We start from the raw sequence: 20503 nt of genomic DNA, 5'->3' as shown, positions 1-20503 counted from the left end.
GGTGCTTTTTAGAGTTCTGTAATGACCAGAACTAAACTTGATTATTAAACATTTTCACAAAATCCATATCCTGATAAAAATTTTCCATGGTATGTATCAAGACTAAGAATTAATAATGAAAATAGGGCCGTAAATATATCAACTAGGCCAAATAAAGCAGTTTTATTACAGAAAAATGCAAACTACCTGGAAGAGAGATCAGGTAGCTTGGAGAGTACTTCAGGTGCGTTTTCTGGAGTTCATGTCTTTATCCCACTCCACTTCCTTCAGCACCATAAATTCTCTTTGAATCATGCATTCAATTTTTATGGTGTACCATTGCTCAGGATTTTCTGTAACATGTACTGTCAGTTCCTCAGGTGGAGCTACCAGTTATGTGCAGCACAGTAACCAGAGCAAAATATTCTTTATTGTGTGTTTGTAGTACTTGTGAGAACTCATGCAGAAAACAGCCTTTGGATAAAGTTAAAAAATTGCTATTAGACTGCTTGACTGGATTTCTATTGAAAACATAGTAGAACATACTAGTTTATTACAAAACTGTCCGAATTCCTGCATGAATTCTGTTTTCCAGCATGTTCTATTTTTTTATCCTCCTCTAGACTTTGACTGACCATATGTTTCTGTTAGAGGCTTTTGTAAGCCAAGACTCAGTAGTGTCGTCTGTCCTATTCAATTTGTACATCAGCAAAACTCACTTTAATCTGCCATGATGATGCCTGTCTGAGCATGAGAATATCAGAATTTTTCTGACCTTGAGAAGGATTGTTTTGATTAGGCATCTATATTCAGCTGTGGTGGTAATAAATAGGTGATGGCAGCTGAATGCTTTGAAATCAGTTGAGTGCACTTCTTTCCTTCCATACTACCTCTGTCATTTGGGACTCGTGTGCCTTCCATTGAGGATACCCTCTGCAGCACAGAGCACATCTGGTGTGTTCTGGCATTGTTCTTGATAGGTCTCCAGTACAACCATCTGATAAAACTGACTGCCAAAATCAAGACCCATGGCAGTTTACTTGGCAAGCTTAATGGATCTAAGTTGGGATCTAACACTCACCCTCTTAAGACAGCTGCCCTCATTTCGGCTACTCAGAGCTGGGCTTAAGCTAGGTGCACTTCCCCCTCACTCTCTTGTTTGACATACATCTGTGTTCATCAGCCACATGTGTCAGAGGACTTATTTCACCTTGGCTTGGCCAAGTGGTGTTCTGCCAGTTCTGCCAGTTCTACTTGCCATTCAATCAGTTTACCTTATATCCTGGTATATATTGGTCTCTCTTACCTTTCTGCAGTTTATCTTGAATATTGACATAAGTTTTGCCATGGCATATTTCCTCACTGCTATCTTGGGCTGTAGATCAAAATACAGGTTTAGGTAAGTTAATGCTTCTGTTGAAAAGTTACACCCCTGAGTGACCCTCACTCCTCATTTCTGCCCTTACGCAACTTCCTCCCTAGTCCGTTTTTGAAATGTCATTGTAGACATTATCTGTGTGGATTGTGAGCTAGTTCATGAGAATTCAATTAACCTTCTGAAAGCCCAGAACACCAGCTTTTGTGTACCACAGAAGGTCAGAACAGGGACAGGTTTACATGGTTGTAGGCTAGAGATGCTGAGACTGCCTCTTAGTGGCCGTGCTAACTGAGAATGCTACAAAAAACGTTTTCCTGTTGCAAACAATTGGTAATTAATGACTATTCACATTAAAAAATCCTATTATTTGACAAATTCTTGCTATTTACTATCCTTGTCTTTTTCTCTTGAACTGTTCCGGGTTGGTTCAAAATAGAGCATTGCTAGGTAATATGTTCTTCTCAGGATGGCTGTATAGAGATAATTTCCTATTTGCTCTTTATCTATAAAAAAATCTTCAAAAATATTACACATAATTAATCAGCTTGGAAGGCACAAGTATTTGGTAAATGTTCAGTTATTTTTTATGAGGTTTACAACATAAGAGCGACACAAGTACATTGCTACATTCTTTTACTTTCAGTCACAGTCAGTTATTCAGATAGAAGGAAATCCTTGAAGGCGACTCTCAGAATTCTCTATTTACTGTGAGACAGCAAGAGATATTCTTCATAGAATTTTGCTGTTGCTGAATATATTCTCAAACCCTGTGGATTCAATTTTCCTGGCAGTACTAGTACTCCAATGTCTTCGGGCCTGGAATATGCAGAAAGTAATTTTTCAGATGGGTACCAAGATCAGATGCAGAATGATCATTTGTTTCTTTATCTGAAAAAAGAAGCACATAATGGACAACTGTGAAACTCAATAATTGACAGAAACAGACTAACTTTTTGTGGAAATAGAATTATGGTATGCTATACAGATGAAAACTGGTTTATTTTGAAAATTTTATGCAATTGTATATTTGAAAATTTTATGCAACTGTGCCAATTTGGAAGCGTTGTTTGACCAAACAAAGATTTCTTCAGTGAGTCACTGGGACATTTTGCAAACAACAGCAGATATTATCACATAAATCAGCACTGTCAGTTTTGATTTGGAAGTGGACATCTTTAATATGACTTCAAGTTGCTAGAAAATTTTCCCCACTGAGAACACTTGAGAGCCAAAAGATAAGTATATTTCATTTATTACACTCCAAACTGTCAACACTTTACCTAGAAAAGTATACCCAGAGTGATTATTTTGTATTGTGTGGAGTACATGATAAGTCTGCCAATCTGTGTTCAGTCAGAATCAGCATCGTATTTGATTCCAGGAACATGTTCCACTGTGATAGAGAATCAGTATTCTTAGCTGTAGAATAGACACCTTAAAAGATGGTGTCCTATATGAAAAGCAAAATCTGTGTAACTGAGAAAATCTCACAATTAAAAAATTAGGTATTTATTGCTTCTTCTTCACTGGGCATGCTACTCCATGAAAAAAAGTAGAAACACAGCTTTTATTATGAAATATCAGCCTTTCTTGGTTCTGAGAAGAAATTGGTGATAAATTAAGCTAATCTCCATCAGGATTACTCTGCATCTGAGATTTAAGCAAATTGAATCAGAGGCCTGAATAGTGACAGTGAATATCTATTAGACTGTAAACAGAATAATAGGCTTTGTGAATTTTAATGAATTAAGTGAACGGCTGAATTCGTATGGTTTACAGGAGGCATATGGTTACTGATACATACAGTGTTCCAGGAACAGCATATACTGTAGATGTCTTAATGGAAAAAAATCTTGATAAATAAAATGGAAGAATAAAGAGGAAAATGTTGAGAAGCATGCCCATACTCTACTTTTTCTTTGCTTTTCAGATTTAAGATAGCACTTCACTTTGGTTTTTGACTATGATAGAGAAAGACCATAACAGATGTAGGTTAAAATATATTGAATGTTTATAAATACTACTTTTTATCTAATTCTGTATTAAGAATTTAGGGATGTTGATTTAGATGATATCAACTATGTAACCAAGTTGTAAGGTGTGTCAGTTTTTTGTAGCTGTGCATGTATATCTCATTCAAAGTTCAGATGCATATCTGACATACACAAGTGATTTTGTTGATAATGGTGCTGTTTTCATTCTTAGAGTGCAAGAGAGCCATTTTCACAGACCATGACTCTATCATTGTAGGTAGCTATGGTGTTACTAAAATGTTAAATTGTATGCTCTGTTTTGAAAATGTATGGTTTATTCCAAGCCTGTAATCCTCCCCTGAAGTATCATCTGTCTGTAGTCGCATTGGCCCAAATATTATTCTGCACACACTTGGAATCTCCCTGTTAAGTGTGCCGGTGGGACCAGGCTCTCTCTTGGCCCTTTTTCTCCCTATAGTCTCCCTCTCTCCTCCTCCCTTTTGTGTCCCTCCCTCCCCCTTCCCCCCTAGTCCCTCAGAAACCATGCTGTTTCCCGGGGGTAGGACCCCCAATAAACCCTGATGTAATGAGCACCCCAGGAGCCGTGTGGAGTCTCCTTGCCTGCCCGCTGCTGCCAGTGACTCACAGCTTGGGGGACACCCCGGGGACCACAAACACACCACAGCAGATAGCGTGGGAACAGATCCAACAGACTTGGAGACTGCTTCCACTAATCTGTAAAAAAATTCCATTTGTGCCACAGTACAAAAAAAAAAAAAAAAAAAAAAAAAAAATCAGAGTAGGTTTAGCAAAGAATGAGATTGAAACAGGATCAGCTGGATTACCTGGGGGTGCTACTTGAAGACTCCGTACTGCACTTTCTGGAAGTGTCTAGATCCATCTGGGATTTCTTTAACTGGATTGGAGACACTTCTTTTTAAAGCTCTTACTCCATTATCTGCTGGACCTACAAAGATGCTTTGTTTATAAATAATGGCCAGTTTGGGGTCTAAAAGACAGAAACAATGTTGACTGGAAAAAGGAATGACTGGAAGAATTCAGGGGTGGACATTATGAGTACATACTGAAGACTCTAGGCTTGAAGTGATTAGAAATCCTTTTGGCAAAAATCCAAGAAAACTAGAAAAACTTGGAAAGGAGGAAAAAGGTCTCCAGTAATGATTTATGTAAGAGTTCATGTAGAAATAATTGTTTAATGCATGTCAATCAAATTGCTAGGAAAGCGAGCTGTAGCAGGGAGTACATAAAGCACCCATTCATATAGAGGGTCTTGTAAAGTGTCCACAGTAACTTAGGAAGCTGGGAGTTAAGGGGATTCCCCAAGGCAGGTGCCAAAAGGACTACAGAGAAGTAGGAAGAACTCTAGGAAGATAGAATCATTAAGAAACCAAACAAAATACAGTATTTTAAGAAAACACAGTTGGTAAATTTTCTGGGATTTTTAAAATAATCTAAGTAATGCCAGAGATGACCTCTTAAATTTGGTTTAGGATACATTTGTTTCAGCAGTGCAGTGGTTTTATACAGAGCATCTGTTTTAAAGTTCTTAGGCTTTTTGTGTGTTTCTGCAGAAAGATAGCATAAGCTTAGACCCTGAGATGAATGTCAGAAAATCATGGTGTTCTTCACATCTTGGTCACTGCACTGACCTGCTGTGTGACCTTTGGAGTGTTGCTTCACCTCAGTATTTCTTGGTCTGCCCTGAATATCTTTGTTTGCTACATCTGGTACAACTGTGCTGACTTTGTCTGCCCTAACTGTTCAAGATAATAAACTCCCTAAGATCCCAGGCATCTCTTGCTACATGTGTGAAGCTCTAATTTCTGTCAGTGCCTCTTTTTGCCCTTTTGTAAATAGCTGTAATATATGAAGTTTTAAAGGAATGATGGTAGTTTTGCTAGCACCTGTGTAAATCAGAAGAAATTCTGTTGAAACCAAAGAATATAGACAAAAAATTAGTATAAATGAGGTAGTACTTAAATGCAGAAGTAAATAGGACTTTAAATTATTATTATTGCCTATTTGACATAAATAGAATTTTAGAAACCAATATATTTTGACAGAAATATTCTGCCTGTCATCCCATGCTGATTATACATATTTCAACTCATTCTCTGCTATAAAGAAAACTATTATTTTTTTCTCTGTTATAGGTCACAAAACATGGTAATTGTGCTGAAAATTTAGCAACAGTACAATGAAAACTATGGAGTGTTTGCTGATACTTAACAAACAGCATCAGTCTGAAAACATATGGGTCTACAGTTCAAGTTTTGGACAGTCTTAAAGCTTAATGTACTGGGGAGATTAGATAATTGTAAAGCTGTAAAATTATATATGACTATGGTTCCCTCATATTAGTAGGTAGCTGCTGTATATTCTATAAATAAGTTGTCCAGGTGATGCAATAATTTCTACTTAAAGGTATTAAAAAGAATGTAATGAAAAAAAGCAGATTTTTAAGACAATATTTCAGACATAAAATATGATATCTACGCAGTTCTCAAGAGATGACTAGAAAACGAAAAGAGAAAAAAGCTGACCAATAGTACAAAGCCCCTTAATTTTTATTTACACAGGGAATTTTAAAACACGTAAGTGTACCATTAAGAATGTATTCTCTACTGAAAATTAACTACATTGTAATTGGCTGTAGTAAGTCCGTTGCTGTATCTTTGCATGTGTGGCTTGTTTTGAAGACAATCTAAAATTAAAAACTGTCCATGATTTAAGTAATTTGTCTTTGTATATGTAAAGAAATTTTTTTTTTTTTTAAGAACATAGCACAATGTATTCCATTTCCATTTCTTATAATGTCAAATACAGGTTGAAATATTTTCTGTATTCTTCCCTATGGTTTTCTGCACCTGGAGATGGTTAAGCAAATGCAGTCAAAAGAGCATTCTCAATTTTGTACTCAGAAATATATGGTTATAAAGAAACCATTTGTTTTTAATCATTTTGAATCCAGAACAAATGGTATTTTGCTCAATTTTGGAGAAGTGGTGAGCCAGCCAAGGAAGGCTTCCACCCCTAATGGCAAGTAGGAATAGCACAATTTATGCCAGCATATAGCATATATAGTTTTACAAATTCAAATCTTGCCCTTGATAGGGATCAGATTATCAAATTTTATACAATGCAGTTACTAATTCCTATCACTGTATCTTATAATTCTTACTACATTTTAACTGGGTTTTTGGGGTCGGCAGTGCTAAGTGCCAGGAAGCTCAAGTTTTGTATGCCAATACTAAAATATTAGTAAAATAATAAAATTTTTACTAAAATTTTAGACTAAAATAGTCTAAGGCCTTTTTTATACTGTGTTAGTTGAGGGGTTTTCAGAAAAAACACAATAGGTTTAGCTTTAGTAGTTGAAAAAGGAATACTGTGCAAATCTGTATACACTTCTTCAGATAGGTGGTTTGGGATGTTACAGAATTCACCTTTTCTAGTTCACAGTCTGTCATCCATAGCTCAGAGCCATGAAGAAGGAAGGACTAGGCTAGGATATTGGACTTCAAACTGGAGATAACTTTTGCTGCTAGCATAGAAGAGAATGATAATATTTTAAATTACTTCAATGAATCTTTCAGATCTTGTCTGTTAGAATCTTAGTTAGGCTGATGTGTGTTCAGGTTTGCCTGCGTCGATTGAAAAATCAGGAAATTGTGGAAAATCAGTTTGTAGATGCAACTGTGATATCACATTATTTTTTACATTCAGACTGCAATTTCTCTATATTTGGAGTCCTTACATGTTGTTGGGTGAGGCAGTTCTTCCAGGCCATGTGTGCTTCTGTCTTTCACTTATTTCTGTGTAGTTGTGAGCACTATTCTCAGTGCTGATCAACATAAGATTGTTTAATTTAAATCATATATATTGGTCTGATATCTAGGTTTAGAGGATGTATTTCTTCCTTTCAGGTACTTATTAAATTAGCCTTTGAAACTTTGCATGTCTGCTAGCTTTTAGGTATCACACTAATATTCTCTTAAATGTATCTTTTTTTTTATTTTGGGGGAGTTTAAGAAATTCAATGTCTTGTCTGTTTATTTTATTCTTAATAGAAAAGATAATAAAATATCTTAATTCCTCCAAGTACACAAACTGTGAGACACATCATGTTTGAACATGTATATTAATAAATTATGGAACCACAGCAGAAACTATAATTGCAGAAGGTAAATAAAACCAATGCATCACCTTATAAATGTGGCCTTTGTGACACTGGTAAAATAATATTATTGCCACTTAAATATTTTGCCACAGAAGTTTGAATACTGAACTTGGTGAAGATTAGTCTGTATGTCCTGTACATCTTTACTTTCAGGGCATCTGCTGAGTCTCTAAAAATGACATGTAATCTGTGAGAATCATAAGAATTAAATCAACCTCCTGAGGCTTTTTCTTTGCCTTGGGTGAGAATGCTACATGTTATAGCCCTAAGCAAAACAAGTCCATTGTAGTGGCCTGTTTTTGTGTCTTGTCTTGTCCCTTTGCTGATAAAAAAGGTTATGCCTAGAAAGTGTGTTTTTTTTCAAGTAAAGGAGCTGAGCTAATTTAAATAACATATATAAATATAAAATAAATAACATATTTTAAAAATTAGATTACTATAGAAGTGTTTTCAGTCATCCTGTGGTATCTGTTTAAACATTATTACTGAAAGTATTTTGAAAGTCATTTTTAGAGAGGGAATAAGGAACAAATAACTATACTTTCATTGAATGCTTATTTCAGCTGCTAAAATGGTGTATGACATCATCTTTTTGTGTAATTTTGTCTATTCATTCTGTTTTGTTTTGTTGATTATTAGGTATTTGAGGTTGTAATATTTCTCAGTCTTTTTGCAGAATAACTTTAGGCCAGCAATAAATATTCCACCACAAAAGTAGAGTTCTTTAACTCAGTGTTCAGTTCAGTGAAATTTAGCTCTTGTTATTTACAGACATCTTCATAATGCTTTTGACTCTTTAGGAAACTAGCCTTTTTTCAGAAAAGATTTTCCACTTCATTTTTGGTTTAACACTTTGAACTATATCCATATACTTTTATAATCTACAAAACAAGTGAGTTTCTAAGAACACATTACTTGTATCTAAGGACATCTCCATATTGAACTACACACACAATACTACATATAAAATTGTTCTTGTATTATATTCTCCTATGTGTTTGTGGTTGGTTGGCCAACAGCTGTGGTGGTTGGCCAGCAGCTAAACACCACATAGTTCTTTCTTGACAGGGACTTGCTCCTTGCCCCAGTAGGACTGGGAAAAGAATAGGACAAGCAAAATTGAGAAAACTTGTGTACTTGTGTGTTGGTAAGGACAGTTTAATGAAGGAATGAAAGAAGACTAAATCCCCCAAGGAATGCAGATCAATGCCAAGCCAGGCTCTGAGCAGACAAATCGCCACCTCCTTTAGATTTTATTGTTAAGTGGTGTATGTGGAAAATGTCCCTTTGGTCACTTGGGGCCAGCTGTCTATCCCATCTGGTTCCCTCTCCCCATTGTGTGCATCCCAAGCTCACATGCCCAGGTGGCAGCATGAGAAACAGAATACCCTGACACTGTGCCCGTGCTGCCTAGCAATGGCTGGTATGTTATCAGCATGGGTTTACTTACGAATCCCAAACACTGCACCTTAGGAGCTGTTGGAAGACAATTAACTACATCTCCATTTGTGCTGTAAGATAAGCCAGCAGGAAAAATACTGTTCTGGTTTAACAGAGACCTTAGGCTTGAACTTGTGACAACAAAAGAGTGTAGCATCTCTGGAAGGATGAACAGGTAATTTGGGTGGAAGTACAAAGATGTTGTCAAGTATGTGGACAGAAAGAGCCAAAGCTAAACTGAACCTTAATTTGACCACTGTGATTAAAAACTAGGCGATTCTGAAGGTCTCTTCCAACTTTGATGATTCTGCTATCTCAGCCAGATGCAGCACACTGTTATTACTATAGTACAAAATACAGTAAGACTTTAAATTATCCATGACTCGTGAGCTATGGCCTCTGACATGAGATCTGCAGCAGTGCAAGACTGAAGTCTGGCTGTACGTAGGTATAGTGCTAGCTAGCATCAGAATTTGTCTTGGGACCATTATTACAAACTTACAATTTTACAAACAATAATATTATGTAAATTAACATGGTAATTAAAGGAAAAATTTTTGGCCTTGCCTTGGTCATCCAGCATTACTTAGGGCCATTGATCAAATTGTGTTAATTCCAGGATCAACGAGTGTCAGTGTTTTGGGATGTGAAGGCTTTATTAATAGTGTGCTGTCAGGGTCTTTGTGCCACCAAGACTTCCTTGAGTGTTTAATTAAATATGACCTTCTAATTGAAAGAAAATCTTTGTCTTTTTACGTCTCAAAACTGGCAAAAGATGCAGTTCTAAGAAGTGGTTATATACTGCGGCCAAATTTGAAAACAATATATTCTTAAGAATGAATATTTGAGGTAGTGAAAATAAAGTGAAAAGGCTTATCATGGAGATAACTCAGAATTATTTCTAGCCCAACATCTGTAATGTATATTATAGAAATGATATGGAGTTGGTTGGTAATTCAACAATTGCTAATGATTAAAAAAGACTAGGAACTTTAAGGTAATTTTGTTGGAATTTTAAGCTTCTTTTTTTCTTGTCAGATCAGTGGTAGTTGCACTGGTCTGACAAGAAGTATAGATTCGTTTCAGGAATTAATCAAGAATTCCTATTCTAGTTGGCTGGTAGCAGCAAAGTGTGTCCCACAGGAATAACTCTGATGGTAACATCTAAGTTAGGAAAATGGCTTTGCTAACAAAATAGCATATACATTTGACAACAAAAGAAAATAACCAAAGATAAAATCTCAAATCCTAGTATTACTGGTACTAATACAGGCATTGTTATAAATCAGTGTAGCACAGAAGTAATGCACTGCACTGATTTCATGTAGCTTACATCCCTACATATGCTTATTAGTTTAAAATTAAACAGTTTTGAAACACACCAAGGGAAATGTTTTAGTTCAAAATTCTACACCTAGCTCCAGAATGTTTTTGTTCTTAATTGAATCTTCAATTCAAATCATTTAATTGAATTGTTCTTAATCTCCAGAATTGTTCTTAATCACAGAACAAAGTTATACTGCCTTCAGCACACTCATCAGCAAAACCTGTGTTGTTTAACTCTTGAGTCATTGTACTTTTGGATTTGGAAATGGGTCTTTCAGTTTCTGAAAGCTGTGTGGCTTGAGACTGAACATTTCTGTATTGGAGCATGAACTGACATATAAATTAAATCACTAATAAGTAAACAATTTAGCCCATTAATATATTAGCATATGATGGATGAGAAAATAACAGAAGAAAAAAGCAACTTAAAATTGCAGGAAGACTATAATTCTCAAGGCACTTATTTAGTGATAAAATTGATATCAAAACATTATATCTATAACATGAAGGAGGGAGGTTCAAAAATAGCTAGTCTCTCAGAATCTATCTAGTATTAATGTCCATAAAATAGCCTCTTTTTTCACATATGCTTTGTGCTTTTCATATGCTTTAGTGTATTTGAACTGCTCAAGGGACAGAGAAATTGAAGTGCAAATTCTCCATATGAATGATCTGCTGTGATTATATATAAAGTGTATGCTTGCATATTAAAATCTATTAGTTGTAATTTTCTCTTTCTGTGATTTTTGTTTAAACTTGCTTTTTATTTATTCTTTTTTTTTCTCATTTTTTTATTCCTTTTTTCAAATTGATGCTACAGATTCTTCAGTGTCTTTCTGATAACTTTCTTTCTAGCACCTTATTTTCTGGAACCGTGGACTAAAAGACAATCACACTGAAGCTGCAGTTTCTGAGTTCCACTACTGCTATCAGCTTGTTCATTCATCATTAACTTCTTTTGGAATCTGGATACACCAATAACATTTATGTAATAATGTAAAATTACTATTGCCTGGCAATTTTTCTGTGTTTTCTAAGGCAATCGAGGAAATGATTAACATTGCTTATTATCATGTGCTTTTTTGTCTATTTTTGGTTTTTTGTCATTTTTTGTAGTCTTTCTAAGTGGCTTTGCAGGTGATTTTCTTGCTATTTTGTTCCTTTAATTTACATTTCCTCTTTGCCTCAGGTTACACATGTGCATCTTCTGGAGTGATCCCTTATGCCTTAGCAAGATCTCTTTTTAAAACATGGGAAGCTGATTCAATTGGATTGAAAAAGTAGGGTTGAACTTATTTTTCCATTGTCAAATACATCTATATGTTTCAAGAGCCAATTTACTGTTAGACCATTTCAAATGCTACAAAAACATGTGATTTAACTATATCTTTTTTCATAGTGTGTGCATTTCTTTTTGAGGCTCCCTCTTCTCTTAGTCTATTTCCTTCTATAAGCTTAGTTCATGTTGCCATAAGTCCCTGCCCATTACATTTCAAGTTTCTTTGTTCTTCTCAGCTCTGCACTTGCAGATAGGTTTATGTCCGAAATAGTTTGTTGGAAATTCTGTGGATGAAGGGACCCACACTTGCATCAGAAAATTGGACAAATTTCACTGTACCTCCTCTCCCCAGATTCGTAGGGTGCTTTTATTTTTAATGATTAAATTTTATTAAATACAGAAAAATGTTAAGTTGGGAAGTGGTAGGAAAAAAAATCTTGGAATTGGATGAGTCTGCTTTGTTGAAATGTATTAGGAAATGCTCTCTAATTACTGTTTCAGATACACTAGAGACTGTAGAATACTTTACCCAAAATGCAAATAAACAGGCTTCATAATCCTGTAGTCAGTTTCTATGAAATGAAGGTATTCTCTAGAAAAAGAGGAGATGATCACCTACTGTTGAGATGTATCTTAATAAGACGAGCTTCACTAGGATGATCAAAAGAAAACCTTCTTTGCTCATTTTCAACTGAGCCAAATTGTTTGTGCTGACAATCATGGTACTACTTGGGTCATGGAAGTTGAATATTCTAGGAGAATCTTCTGAAAATTGATTAGTACTCTTGTTTGTTAGTCAACAATTTTTAAATGAAATTGTCTTGCTCAGATTTTGATGAAATCTTTTTGTCATAGTTATATAAATATTAAACCAAACTTACTTCAATTATAAAACTGATGAATTACACTGATGTTGAGATGTTGAGTGTTATTTCACTGAACCCAAGAACTTAAGAAATAGGTAAGATAGGAGCTTGGTAGCCAGGACAGTTTTAAGTAAGCCTCTCCTGGTGGGAAACAAATTTTCAAGTTTTGAATAAAGAGGTATATTGGTGTTTCTGCATGCAGAGAATGTCAATAAGCTTAAAAAAAAAAAAAAAAAAAAAAAGCATTCTATTTGACCACAGTGAAGCCTGACACATTCTTATTTCAAGAACATTTTTGTTAGACTGGGTCAGGAAAAGATTTTGATTGTGTGGAAGCTGCTTTGTCTTACTAATGATGGCATTATAAGAATAGTTACTTTTCTGAAGACATTCCAAAACAGTATGTACATTTAAAAACATTTTTGTTTATTGTATTAATTCATGTTTTGTGTTCTAAGTAGCATGCTATTTATTATTCCAGCACATATCCTGTTGAACCAATAATACAGAGTGAAGATAATTCCCATCTAAAGGAGCTTAATCTAAATGATACTGTTTTTTCCATCTTGTTTGCACTATTAAAAAAAATGACAGTAGAGTATTTTTTGCTTATGTCTTCTAGACTCTAACTGGAGAGTTACATCACAGTGTACAAAAGCTAAGAACAAAAATCAAACTGGCAAAAAAAAAATGGAGAAATGAAAGCACGCAAAAACAGTCTTTCACAAAAGTCTTCAGTTAGCAACGTCTATCCTTAATGTTTCAACCACTGATCTTTACAAAATACTACAAGAAGGAGATGATCAGGTAAGTTATTATAAGGACTTCAGTAAAAAAAGCAAAAATGAGAAGATGCTGACTATATCCTCCTTGAAGAAAAGAATTTGCAGGTAACAACTGGAATTTCATTGTGCAAGATACAGCACAGAAATCAAGAAGGATTTAATCTGAATGAAAAGGTCAGGCTAGAGATTCATAAGGTGGCAAGACTTACAGCATGCATAAATATACAGATACTGCTTTGAGCATGTGTATGTAGAGATATTATTCCGTATTTTTCTTTATTGTGAGGCTATTTGGCAGGATTGTATGTTTTAAATAGACTTCTGCATTAAAGAAAACAAAATTAGAGTGTGTCTTGGTGTGCCAGATTGATTTTGTTATACTTCCTCTATGAATTGTGATACCTATTAAAGGTATTTCTGGTAGACAGATGGTTTCTGTGTGAATTCATTGCCTTTTTTGTTGATTCTATCATACATTTTACTATGAAATATTTGATAGTGTTTCATCAAATCACTCTATTAAATAGATGCAGTGGTGGGTTTCTTATCCAGATTTATTAAGTCCTGATCAAATAATACATGAAAAAGCCTGTACAGTTACTTTAGCAAGTGTCTAGGAGCTGGCCATTATTGGCCTGTAGCAGCACTGTGGTGATGACTTAGGTTTATATAAAGTGGCCACAAAAAGGATGGTGTCCTGTTGGTGAAACAACAGTGCATGATATGTGTATGCACTGATAGAGATTACACTCATGAATACAAATAAAATGGGCTGATCCCTGCCCTGTTTACTTACATTTATACAATCCTATAAAGCGATTCACTTTGACAGAATTGTTCCAAGCTTATCTCATTCACAAAGTAATTTCTACATCCTGTAGCTTTTTGTTTTAGTCACTGTGAATATATGTGTAAAACACGTAAACATACTTAACTATAAATATAAAACAAATTTATTAGGTGGGAGATGAATTTACACTACACATACACTATATATTCTATCAGGGTGTAGACTCAGAAACATTTATTAAACTTATAAAATTTAGACATAGATTACACGTACGCCTGTATATTCATATGAAAAGACATGCTATGCTATTTCTAGAGGCATGAACAGACAAGGGTAGGTTTAATAGATTTTAATAGAGCACTGATTCTTGATGATTATGCTTCAGAAAACTAATTTTGCAAATGTGATTCCAACTTCCACATGCTCTGTATTTTACGTATACCCAGTTACACATTTCCTTTTTTGTTCCTGATGTTTTTCATTTTAGGAAACAGCAGAAACAAAAATGGAATTTGGAAAAACTAAAGAATGGCTACAGCATATACAGAAACTTCTTGAAGCACAGGGGCTCAATCAATAGAATCCCACAATGAATTATAACTTTCTGCTTTGATTAGCTATGTGTTTTTAGTTTTTAATTAATACATTGTACTTGTAATTATGGTGCCATTGATAGTCTCAAACTATACTGTGATGAGCAATGTGAAGTCCTTGTTTTGTGGCATTTCCTTTGTATTTCTCTTAAAATCAGAGTTACTGTGTAAAACTGAAGAGATGTTAATCAAGGATTGTGATAGCTAACTTAACAGCTAACTTAAGCTAACATAACCAGTAAAACAATGCTAGAGAAAACCAGCACAGATCTTGGCAAATGTGTTAATTGAATTATTGAAACACTGTATAATGCTTTCTAGAGTAAAAATTATCTGTTCTCTCATACCTCTTAGGAAAAAGAGACTTTTTTTATGTGCCTTTAAAGTTACTAGTTGTTATGGACACCTGAGGAGTTCATGGGTTTCTGTGACCTTTTACTGTGGACCTGTTTCCAGTCAATTCATGTTTTCCTCATAGCCAGACAGCTGTTTATTATCGTGTCTTCTCGCATTCCCTACAATATTTTCTACTGAGACCTCGAGCAGCTTGTTAGTGGGAAGTAAATATTGATTTGGCATCCTGTCAATGCAGAAAGAATGAAAAAATTTCCACCAGAGGCCCCTCAAACATTTTCCTATCGACATTTTCTGGGCAGAGAGGAAAGCTGCATAGAGGATGACAAGTCTGAGACTAGCAGAAATCCCTGAGGGGTCCATTGAGACTGCTGCTGTGACCTGTGTGATACTTTTTCTTCTCTTTCAAGTCTTTTTTTTTAATACACACAGAGTCTGCTGGGATGCTCCCCTCTTGTAAGTGATCAAGGGCAGTTTATTGGCAGGTGAGAGCCCAGCTTTTCTACCCATAGTCAGCTTTTGTTTGGACATCACTGACAACATATCCTGACTCTTAAAACTTTTCTGTTACATTTTTAGTTTTCTCTTTTATTTAAATGATGGGCAGCTGATGTCTGGAAAGAAATAAAACTTGATTTGTAAATCCACTGCATAATGCATATTCACTAGTATGGATCCATTAGTGATGTAGTAGTTAAGAATATGAATGATTGAAAATATTTTGAAAGCCCTTTTAAAGAAACAGACACATTGAATTTATGTATTTAACCATCAATAACTTTTGTGTTGAGATTGTATCCTGTGACCAGATTCCTAAGAAATGATAGGTTTTCCCTCTTTCATTATCAAAACTTGAAGACTGCTTAATTGCTGCAGCAGAGGAAATAGAAATATCGGTGGGCTTTTACTGGCTTTGTCAAAAAGACTGGCATTTTAATCAAACTTCATAATGCTACATGAAACTCAACATTAAAAGCACAATTATTTATATTTACTTAATTGCCTTAATTTTATCTATTTTTAAAAAATATATAAATTTCAAGATTCTGTTCATATTATGTGCTCCAAATAATTAACCAGATCCATAGAATACAATGAAGACTTCTTGTTCTGTTTTTCATTGTTATTTGGTAAATAGCTAAAAAATTATTCAGCAGAATTATATCACTTTTCTTCATCTACTATAGACAGACAGCAAAAACCAGGGGATGGAGATTGAAGGAATTGTTGAATCAAACCAGGTATATTAAGATTGCAAATGTTATATAAGGATAGAAGATCTCATTGTTCTTAGCCATGAATGTTTGCGTACAAGTTAATAGTGATTTTCTGTGATTTTTGCTCCATCTTGTGGGGTTCCTCAGAAGAAACACTGAGGGTAGAGGTAATTTTTGGCAAGCAGACCATTTTTAGAATTGCAAGAGGATTATAGTGGTTTTGGGGAGCAGCCAGCTCTTCTTTTCATTTCTGTCCATGCTAAGGCATATAGATGGAAACAGTTAAGATTTATTCATCTGTATTTGAGAGCAGCTCATGGAACAGCTCTGTGCCTTTTAAAATGGTTTAGTCATATCTTGCAGAGTTTGGTTGTGGTTTCTTTTAGTAAGTTTTGGTAATATTTCTGATCAGCAAATTAAAGCCCATGTTGAAATGTAAGCTTTCTGCAGGGTTTTGCTCGTAAGAGACAGACTGCTAAGTTTTACATGTTGGCAAACTGTGCTACCCATTTGCATCCTGAACAAAGATGCAGGATTGCCCTTTTCTGATTTTCTGAGTAAACGTTCAGTGGAAAATTGCATCAGATCACTTAATATTGCAGTTTGATATAGTGTCTTTTTGTGCCATTGAGCCAGGACTTTGAAACATAATTGCCCAGCAGTATTGATTTAATTGCCTAGGTTTATTTGTGGACTCCTAATTATTGACTGGAGGTAAATTTAATGGAGAAACCTTTATGAACCCTGGGAAACTGCTGCTATTGCTGTTATACATAATGAACTGCATCATATCCCTTCAGATCATTCTTCAAGCTAATTTTATTCTACTGTGACAGTACGATAACATTTAAAATGTCATAGACATTTTATTTTTATTACTGGCATACGCCATTTTACTGCTGCACTAGAATTTTGGGGGGGACTGAATGAAGCACTAGCTGCTTCCTACTGTCATTTTATAGATTCCCCTAAAGTGTAATAAAGGATAAAGGATGCCACAACTCTGTTTTCACTTCATCTGTACCTTTATTTTCCATACTCTTATGGACTTGGAAAAGTCTCATATCTGTCAGCTTTACAACATTATTAATATGTTAGTGATAAATACTCTTGCATTCCTGAAAATCACAGATACCAGTCAGAGTTTGTGTCCTTGTTTTATCAACTACTATGTCAAGAAACTAGACCACTACTAAGAGGCTTATGATTTAAGAGACATGTCTGCATAGTGATGTTGTTATGTAAACAAGAATCATGTAATAGGAAAGTATAATATGACTGTATTATAAACTCAGCATAACTGGTAAAAATTACTTGTTGTCTAAATCTATGTCTTGAATGACCAGGAACTGAGGTTTTAATCTGTTGTCTCTGTATTTATACAGTAACACTAGATTGTTCTCACTAAAGCATGAAATAATAAAAATAAATCATCTCAATAACTGACACTGGGATAAAAGAAAAATGTTCTCTGGCCTGTTAAGAACCTGTTTGCAGAGAGTTTTCACATGACTGCACAAAAATACCTGCTACTTGCACATGTGTAGAGGTATCAGACGAATTACACATTACTGTTTGGGCTTGGGAGAAGTCTCATAGGTGTTTAAGCTTTTAGTGTTTTATTTTATTTAGGGGGAAATAAGTATGATTATCTCAATGTGTATGTGTATTTACATCCTGCAAGGCAAGTGATGAGGCGTTTACCCACTTTATCCCTCACATATGAGTGTTTATGTCTTCTTGTGTCTGGCTCTTTGCAGTAGCACTCTCTTCTTATAATCATAAACACTCCCCCTAAAACTCAAACAAAAGCAACGTTTTTGAGTTTTTTCCCATCATAGGAAACTTATAGCTAACCCAATACATGACTTCTTCTCATGTAACTTAAACATGATTTCTTATACTACCCCTGGCTTTCATTTACTGTGTCTTATTGTAAGACACACCATCTCAGAAAAATCTTAATAATTTTGTGCGTGCGTACAGTATGGTAGGTAGCCCAATCCAGATTACTGCCCGAAGTCTCCAAAATTTATTTTTTAATAAAATGCAAATAATCTGCCTAAGTTTTTACAGCAGCACTTGCCGTTCCTCCCTCCTCATGCACTCCTTGGGATATGACATCTCACACTAACAAAGCTGCCTAATAAAATCTTTTCTCACGTGACTTCATTATGAGTCTAAAAGTCATATTCCAATAATGAAAACATTCAGAAAAGCTCCCTTTCTGTCGGCACTCTTTGTATAACACATCTCTAGAATAGGGTTTAGAACAGTATATTCATTAATCATAAGTTAGGATTTTCCCCAACCCCTTTTTAGGATTTGCACTGGCTTCTAAAGGCATATTTCTGTTGCTGTCATCTGGGAATGGACACTAATGGCCACAGTTGTTTCCTTCCTAATTTCTTGGCATGTAAATCACCTGCTTTGCTTTCGTTAGTCTCTCTGCAGTCTATGTGTGTCATTGAACAGCTCACACCCAGGAACATCTATTCACCCATGTACAAACCTGTGCACAATCACCACTGACACCATCACCAGGTGTTTCAGGTACTGCACCTTAAAAAGCAGCACCAGCACAGTCTGAACCACATTTTGGGCACCATTAGCACAGATGCCAGGTCATGACTTTTCTTCTCATTATGAGAATAAGAGCCTAGTCCTGTGTACTGACTATGCATTATGGTATAAATCTATGTTTTATCTCATGCACACACAAAAAAAAAAAAACCAAAAAAAAAACAAAAAACCACCTACATTATATCACTTGTCCTAAATTGAAATCAAGGAGAAATTGGCTTGGTCACTCAGAATAAAAGGCACATATATATTTATATAATGATGTATATGCAGCTGCCATGAGGCAGAATAAGAGCAATGAGTAAGACAAAAACCAGTGATACAGTGAAGCTTTTTTTTTTTAAATTTATTTTGAATTTTAGTTTTTAGTGATTTTAGGATGTTTTAGTTATTGGTCTTAGTGCCTAATTTTGTTTCATATTATTTTTTGTGGTTCACTTAATTCAATCTACGGCAGCTCTGCAGTGTTTGAATTGTATTTTGTTGGGAAAATGTATTGTACTAATGATCCATATGGGAAGATGTGAAATAGTTGTAACCAGTAATTTGTATGTTCCAAAACCTAAATACTTTTATATTTATGCTAAAATGTTTTAGTCTTTTTGAAGCAGAAGCTGAAGTAATCCTACACTCTGCAAATGGGGATGCTGTGTCTCCTTGGAACAAAAACATTGCCTTGCATCCATTATAATACTTTCCGCTGGCAGATTGCTGTATATTTATGCATTTGTGCTGACAGAGGCTCAGTCATGTGGTTTAACATCAATAAATATTATTAGTTTGTTTTTATTATAGAAGGGATCTCCAAAAGAAGCACATTTAGGGTCAGAATAAATAGGTGAGAGAAGGAAAATTAACGGTTACTATTTCTGACTCTTTAGGATCGCATTACCTTACATTTATCCATACACCAAGATATCTGTCTGGTAAGTTGTGTTAGAAATATGCCTTTCATTCATATGCGTTCCTACTATCAAAGAAGATAATTGTAAATCTGGGAACTCAAATAAATAAAATTCTTTTATTCCAGATGTAGTTTGCACATTCAGATGTTGTAAAATCATATGAACCAATTAAATACTACTTCTGTTAAAGGCTACCATAATGTACTGATATAGGATCACCACAATTAATGTTTAGTGGATTGTGGCACAGATAATTGTAAAAAATCTAAAAGAAGTATCATTCTGTATTAAAATATCTCATGATCAGTGGTAAAAACAAGCTTTCACTCCTTAGGTGTGTGCTTGGCACTCACTGAACTTGCAAAGCCTTTCCCAAGCATATGGCAGGTTTTGAAGCTGGGATGAATGCTTTAGAGTAGAGATGACTTCAGTAGTTGTGAAGTTCTGGGGAGAAGTGTAAAGGGAGGTTTCCCAGGATAGTTACAGAGTCATCATTAGAAGTAAATCCGACAAGCTTCTATTAAAGATTAAGGCTGTAGAGATCATTCAGTTCTGGGTGTCTGCAAGAAAAGAAAACCAGAAAGAAACATACAGCACTTTCTCTGAAACCAACAAATGTTAAAAGAATGATATAATGTTCCACTTTCAAATGCTCTTGATTTAAATGAATCACTTGAATGGCAAGAGTTCTTGAAAGATCACTTTGTTATAACATAGAAGCCACAGAGAGAAGTGAGCAGTAAAATGTATTTAGAATGATACCAGCCACAGACATCAATAAAAAGCCATTCATCTCAGTCATGGCATTAAGGAGGTAAAATGTATCAGAAATGG

The 20503-nt window shown here is 35.1% G+C and overlaps 1 protein-coding gene across 1 annotated transcript in view; it reads left to right on the top strand.

Moving 5' to 3' along the window:
- The window catches only part of CNTLN (centlein), a 218847-nt gene that overhangs the window by 171497 nt on the left and 26847 nt on the right, over positions 1-20503 (top strand). Inside the window, 4 exon segments of the mRNA XM_085568035.1 lie at positions 13065-13133; positions 13135-13169; positions 13171-13249; positions 14505-14578. Coding sequence (XP_085424161.1) covers positions 13065-13133; positions 13135-13169; positions 13171-13249; positions 14505-14578 — 257 coding nt within the window.

The sequence above is a fragment of the Lonchura striata genome, chromosome Z (genome assembly GCF_050655825.1).
Source record: "Lonchura striata isolate lonStrDom1 chromosome Z, ASM5065582v1, whole genome shotgun sequence".
Taxonomy (NCBI): Eukaryota; Metazoa; Chordata; class Aves; order Passeriformes; family Estrildidae; genus Lonchura; species Lonchura striata.
Note: the sequence above shows the minus strand (reverse complement) of the source record. Positions and strands in the feature narration are given on the sequence as shown.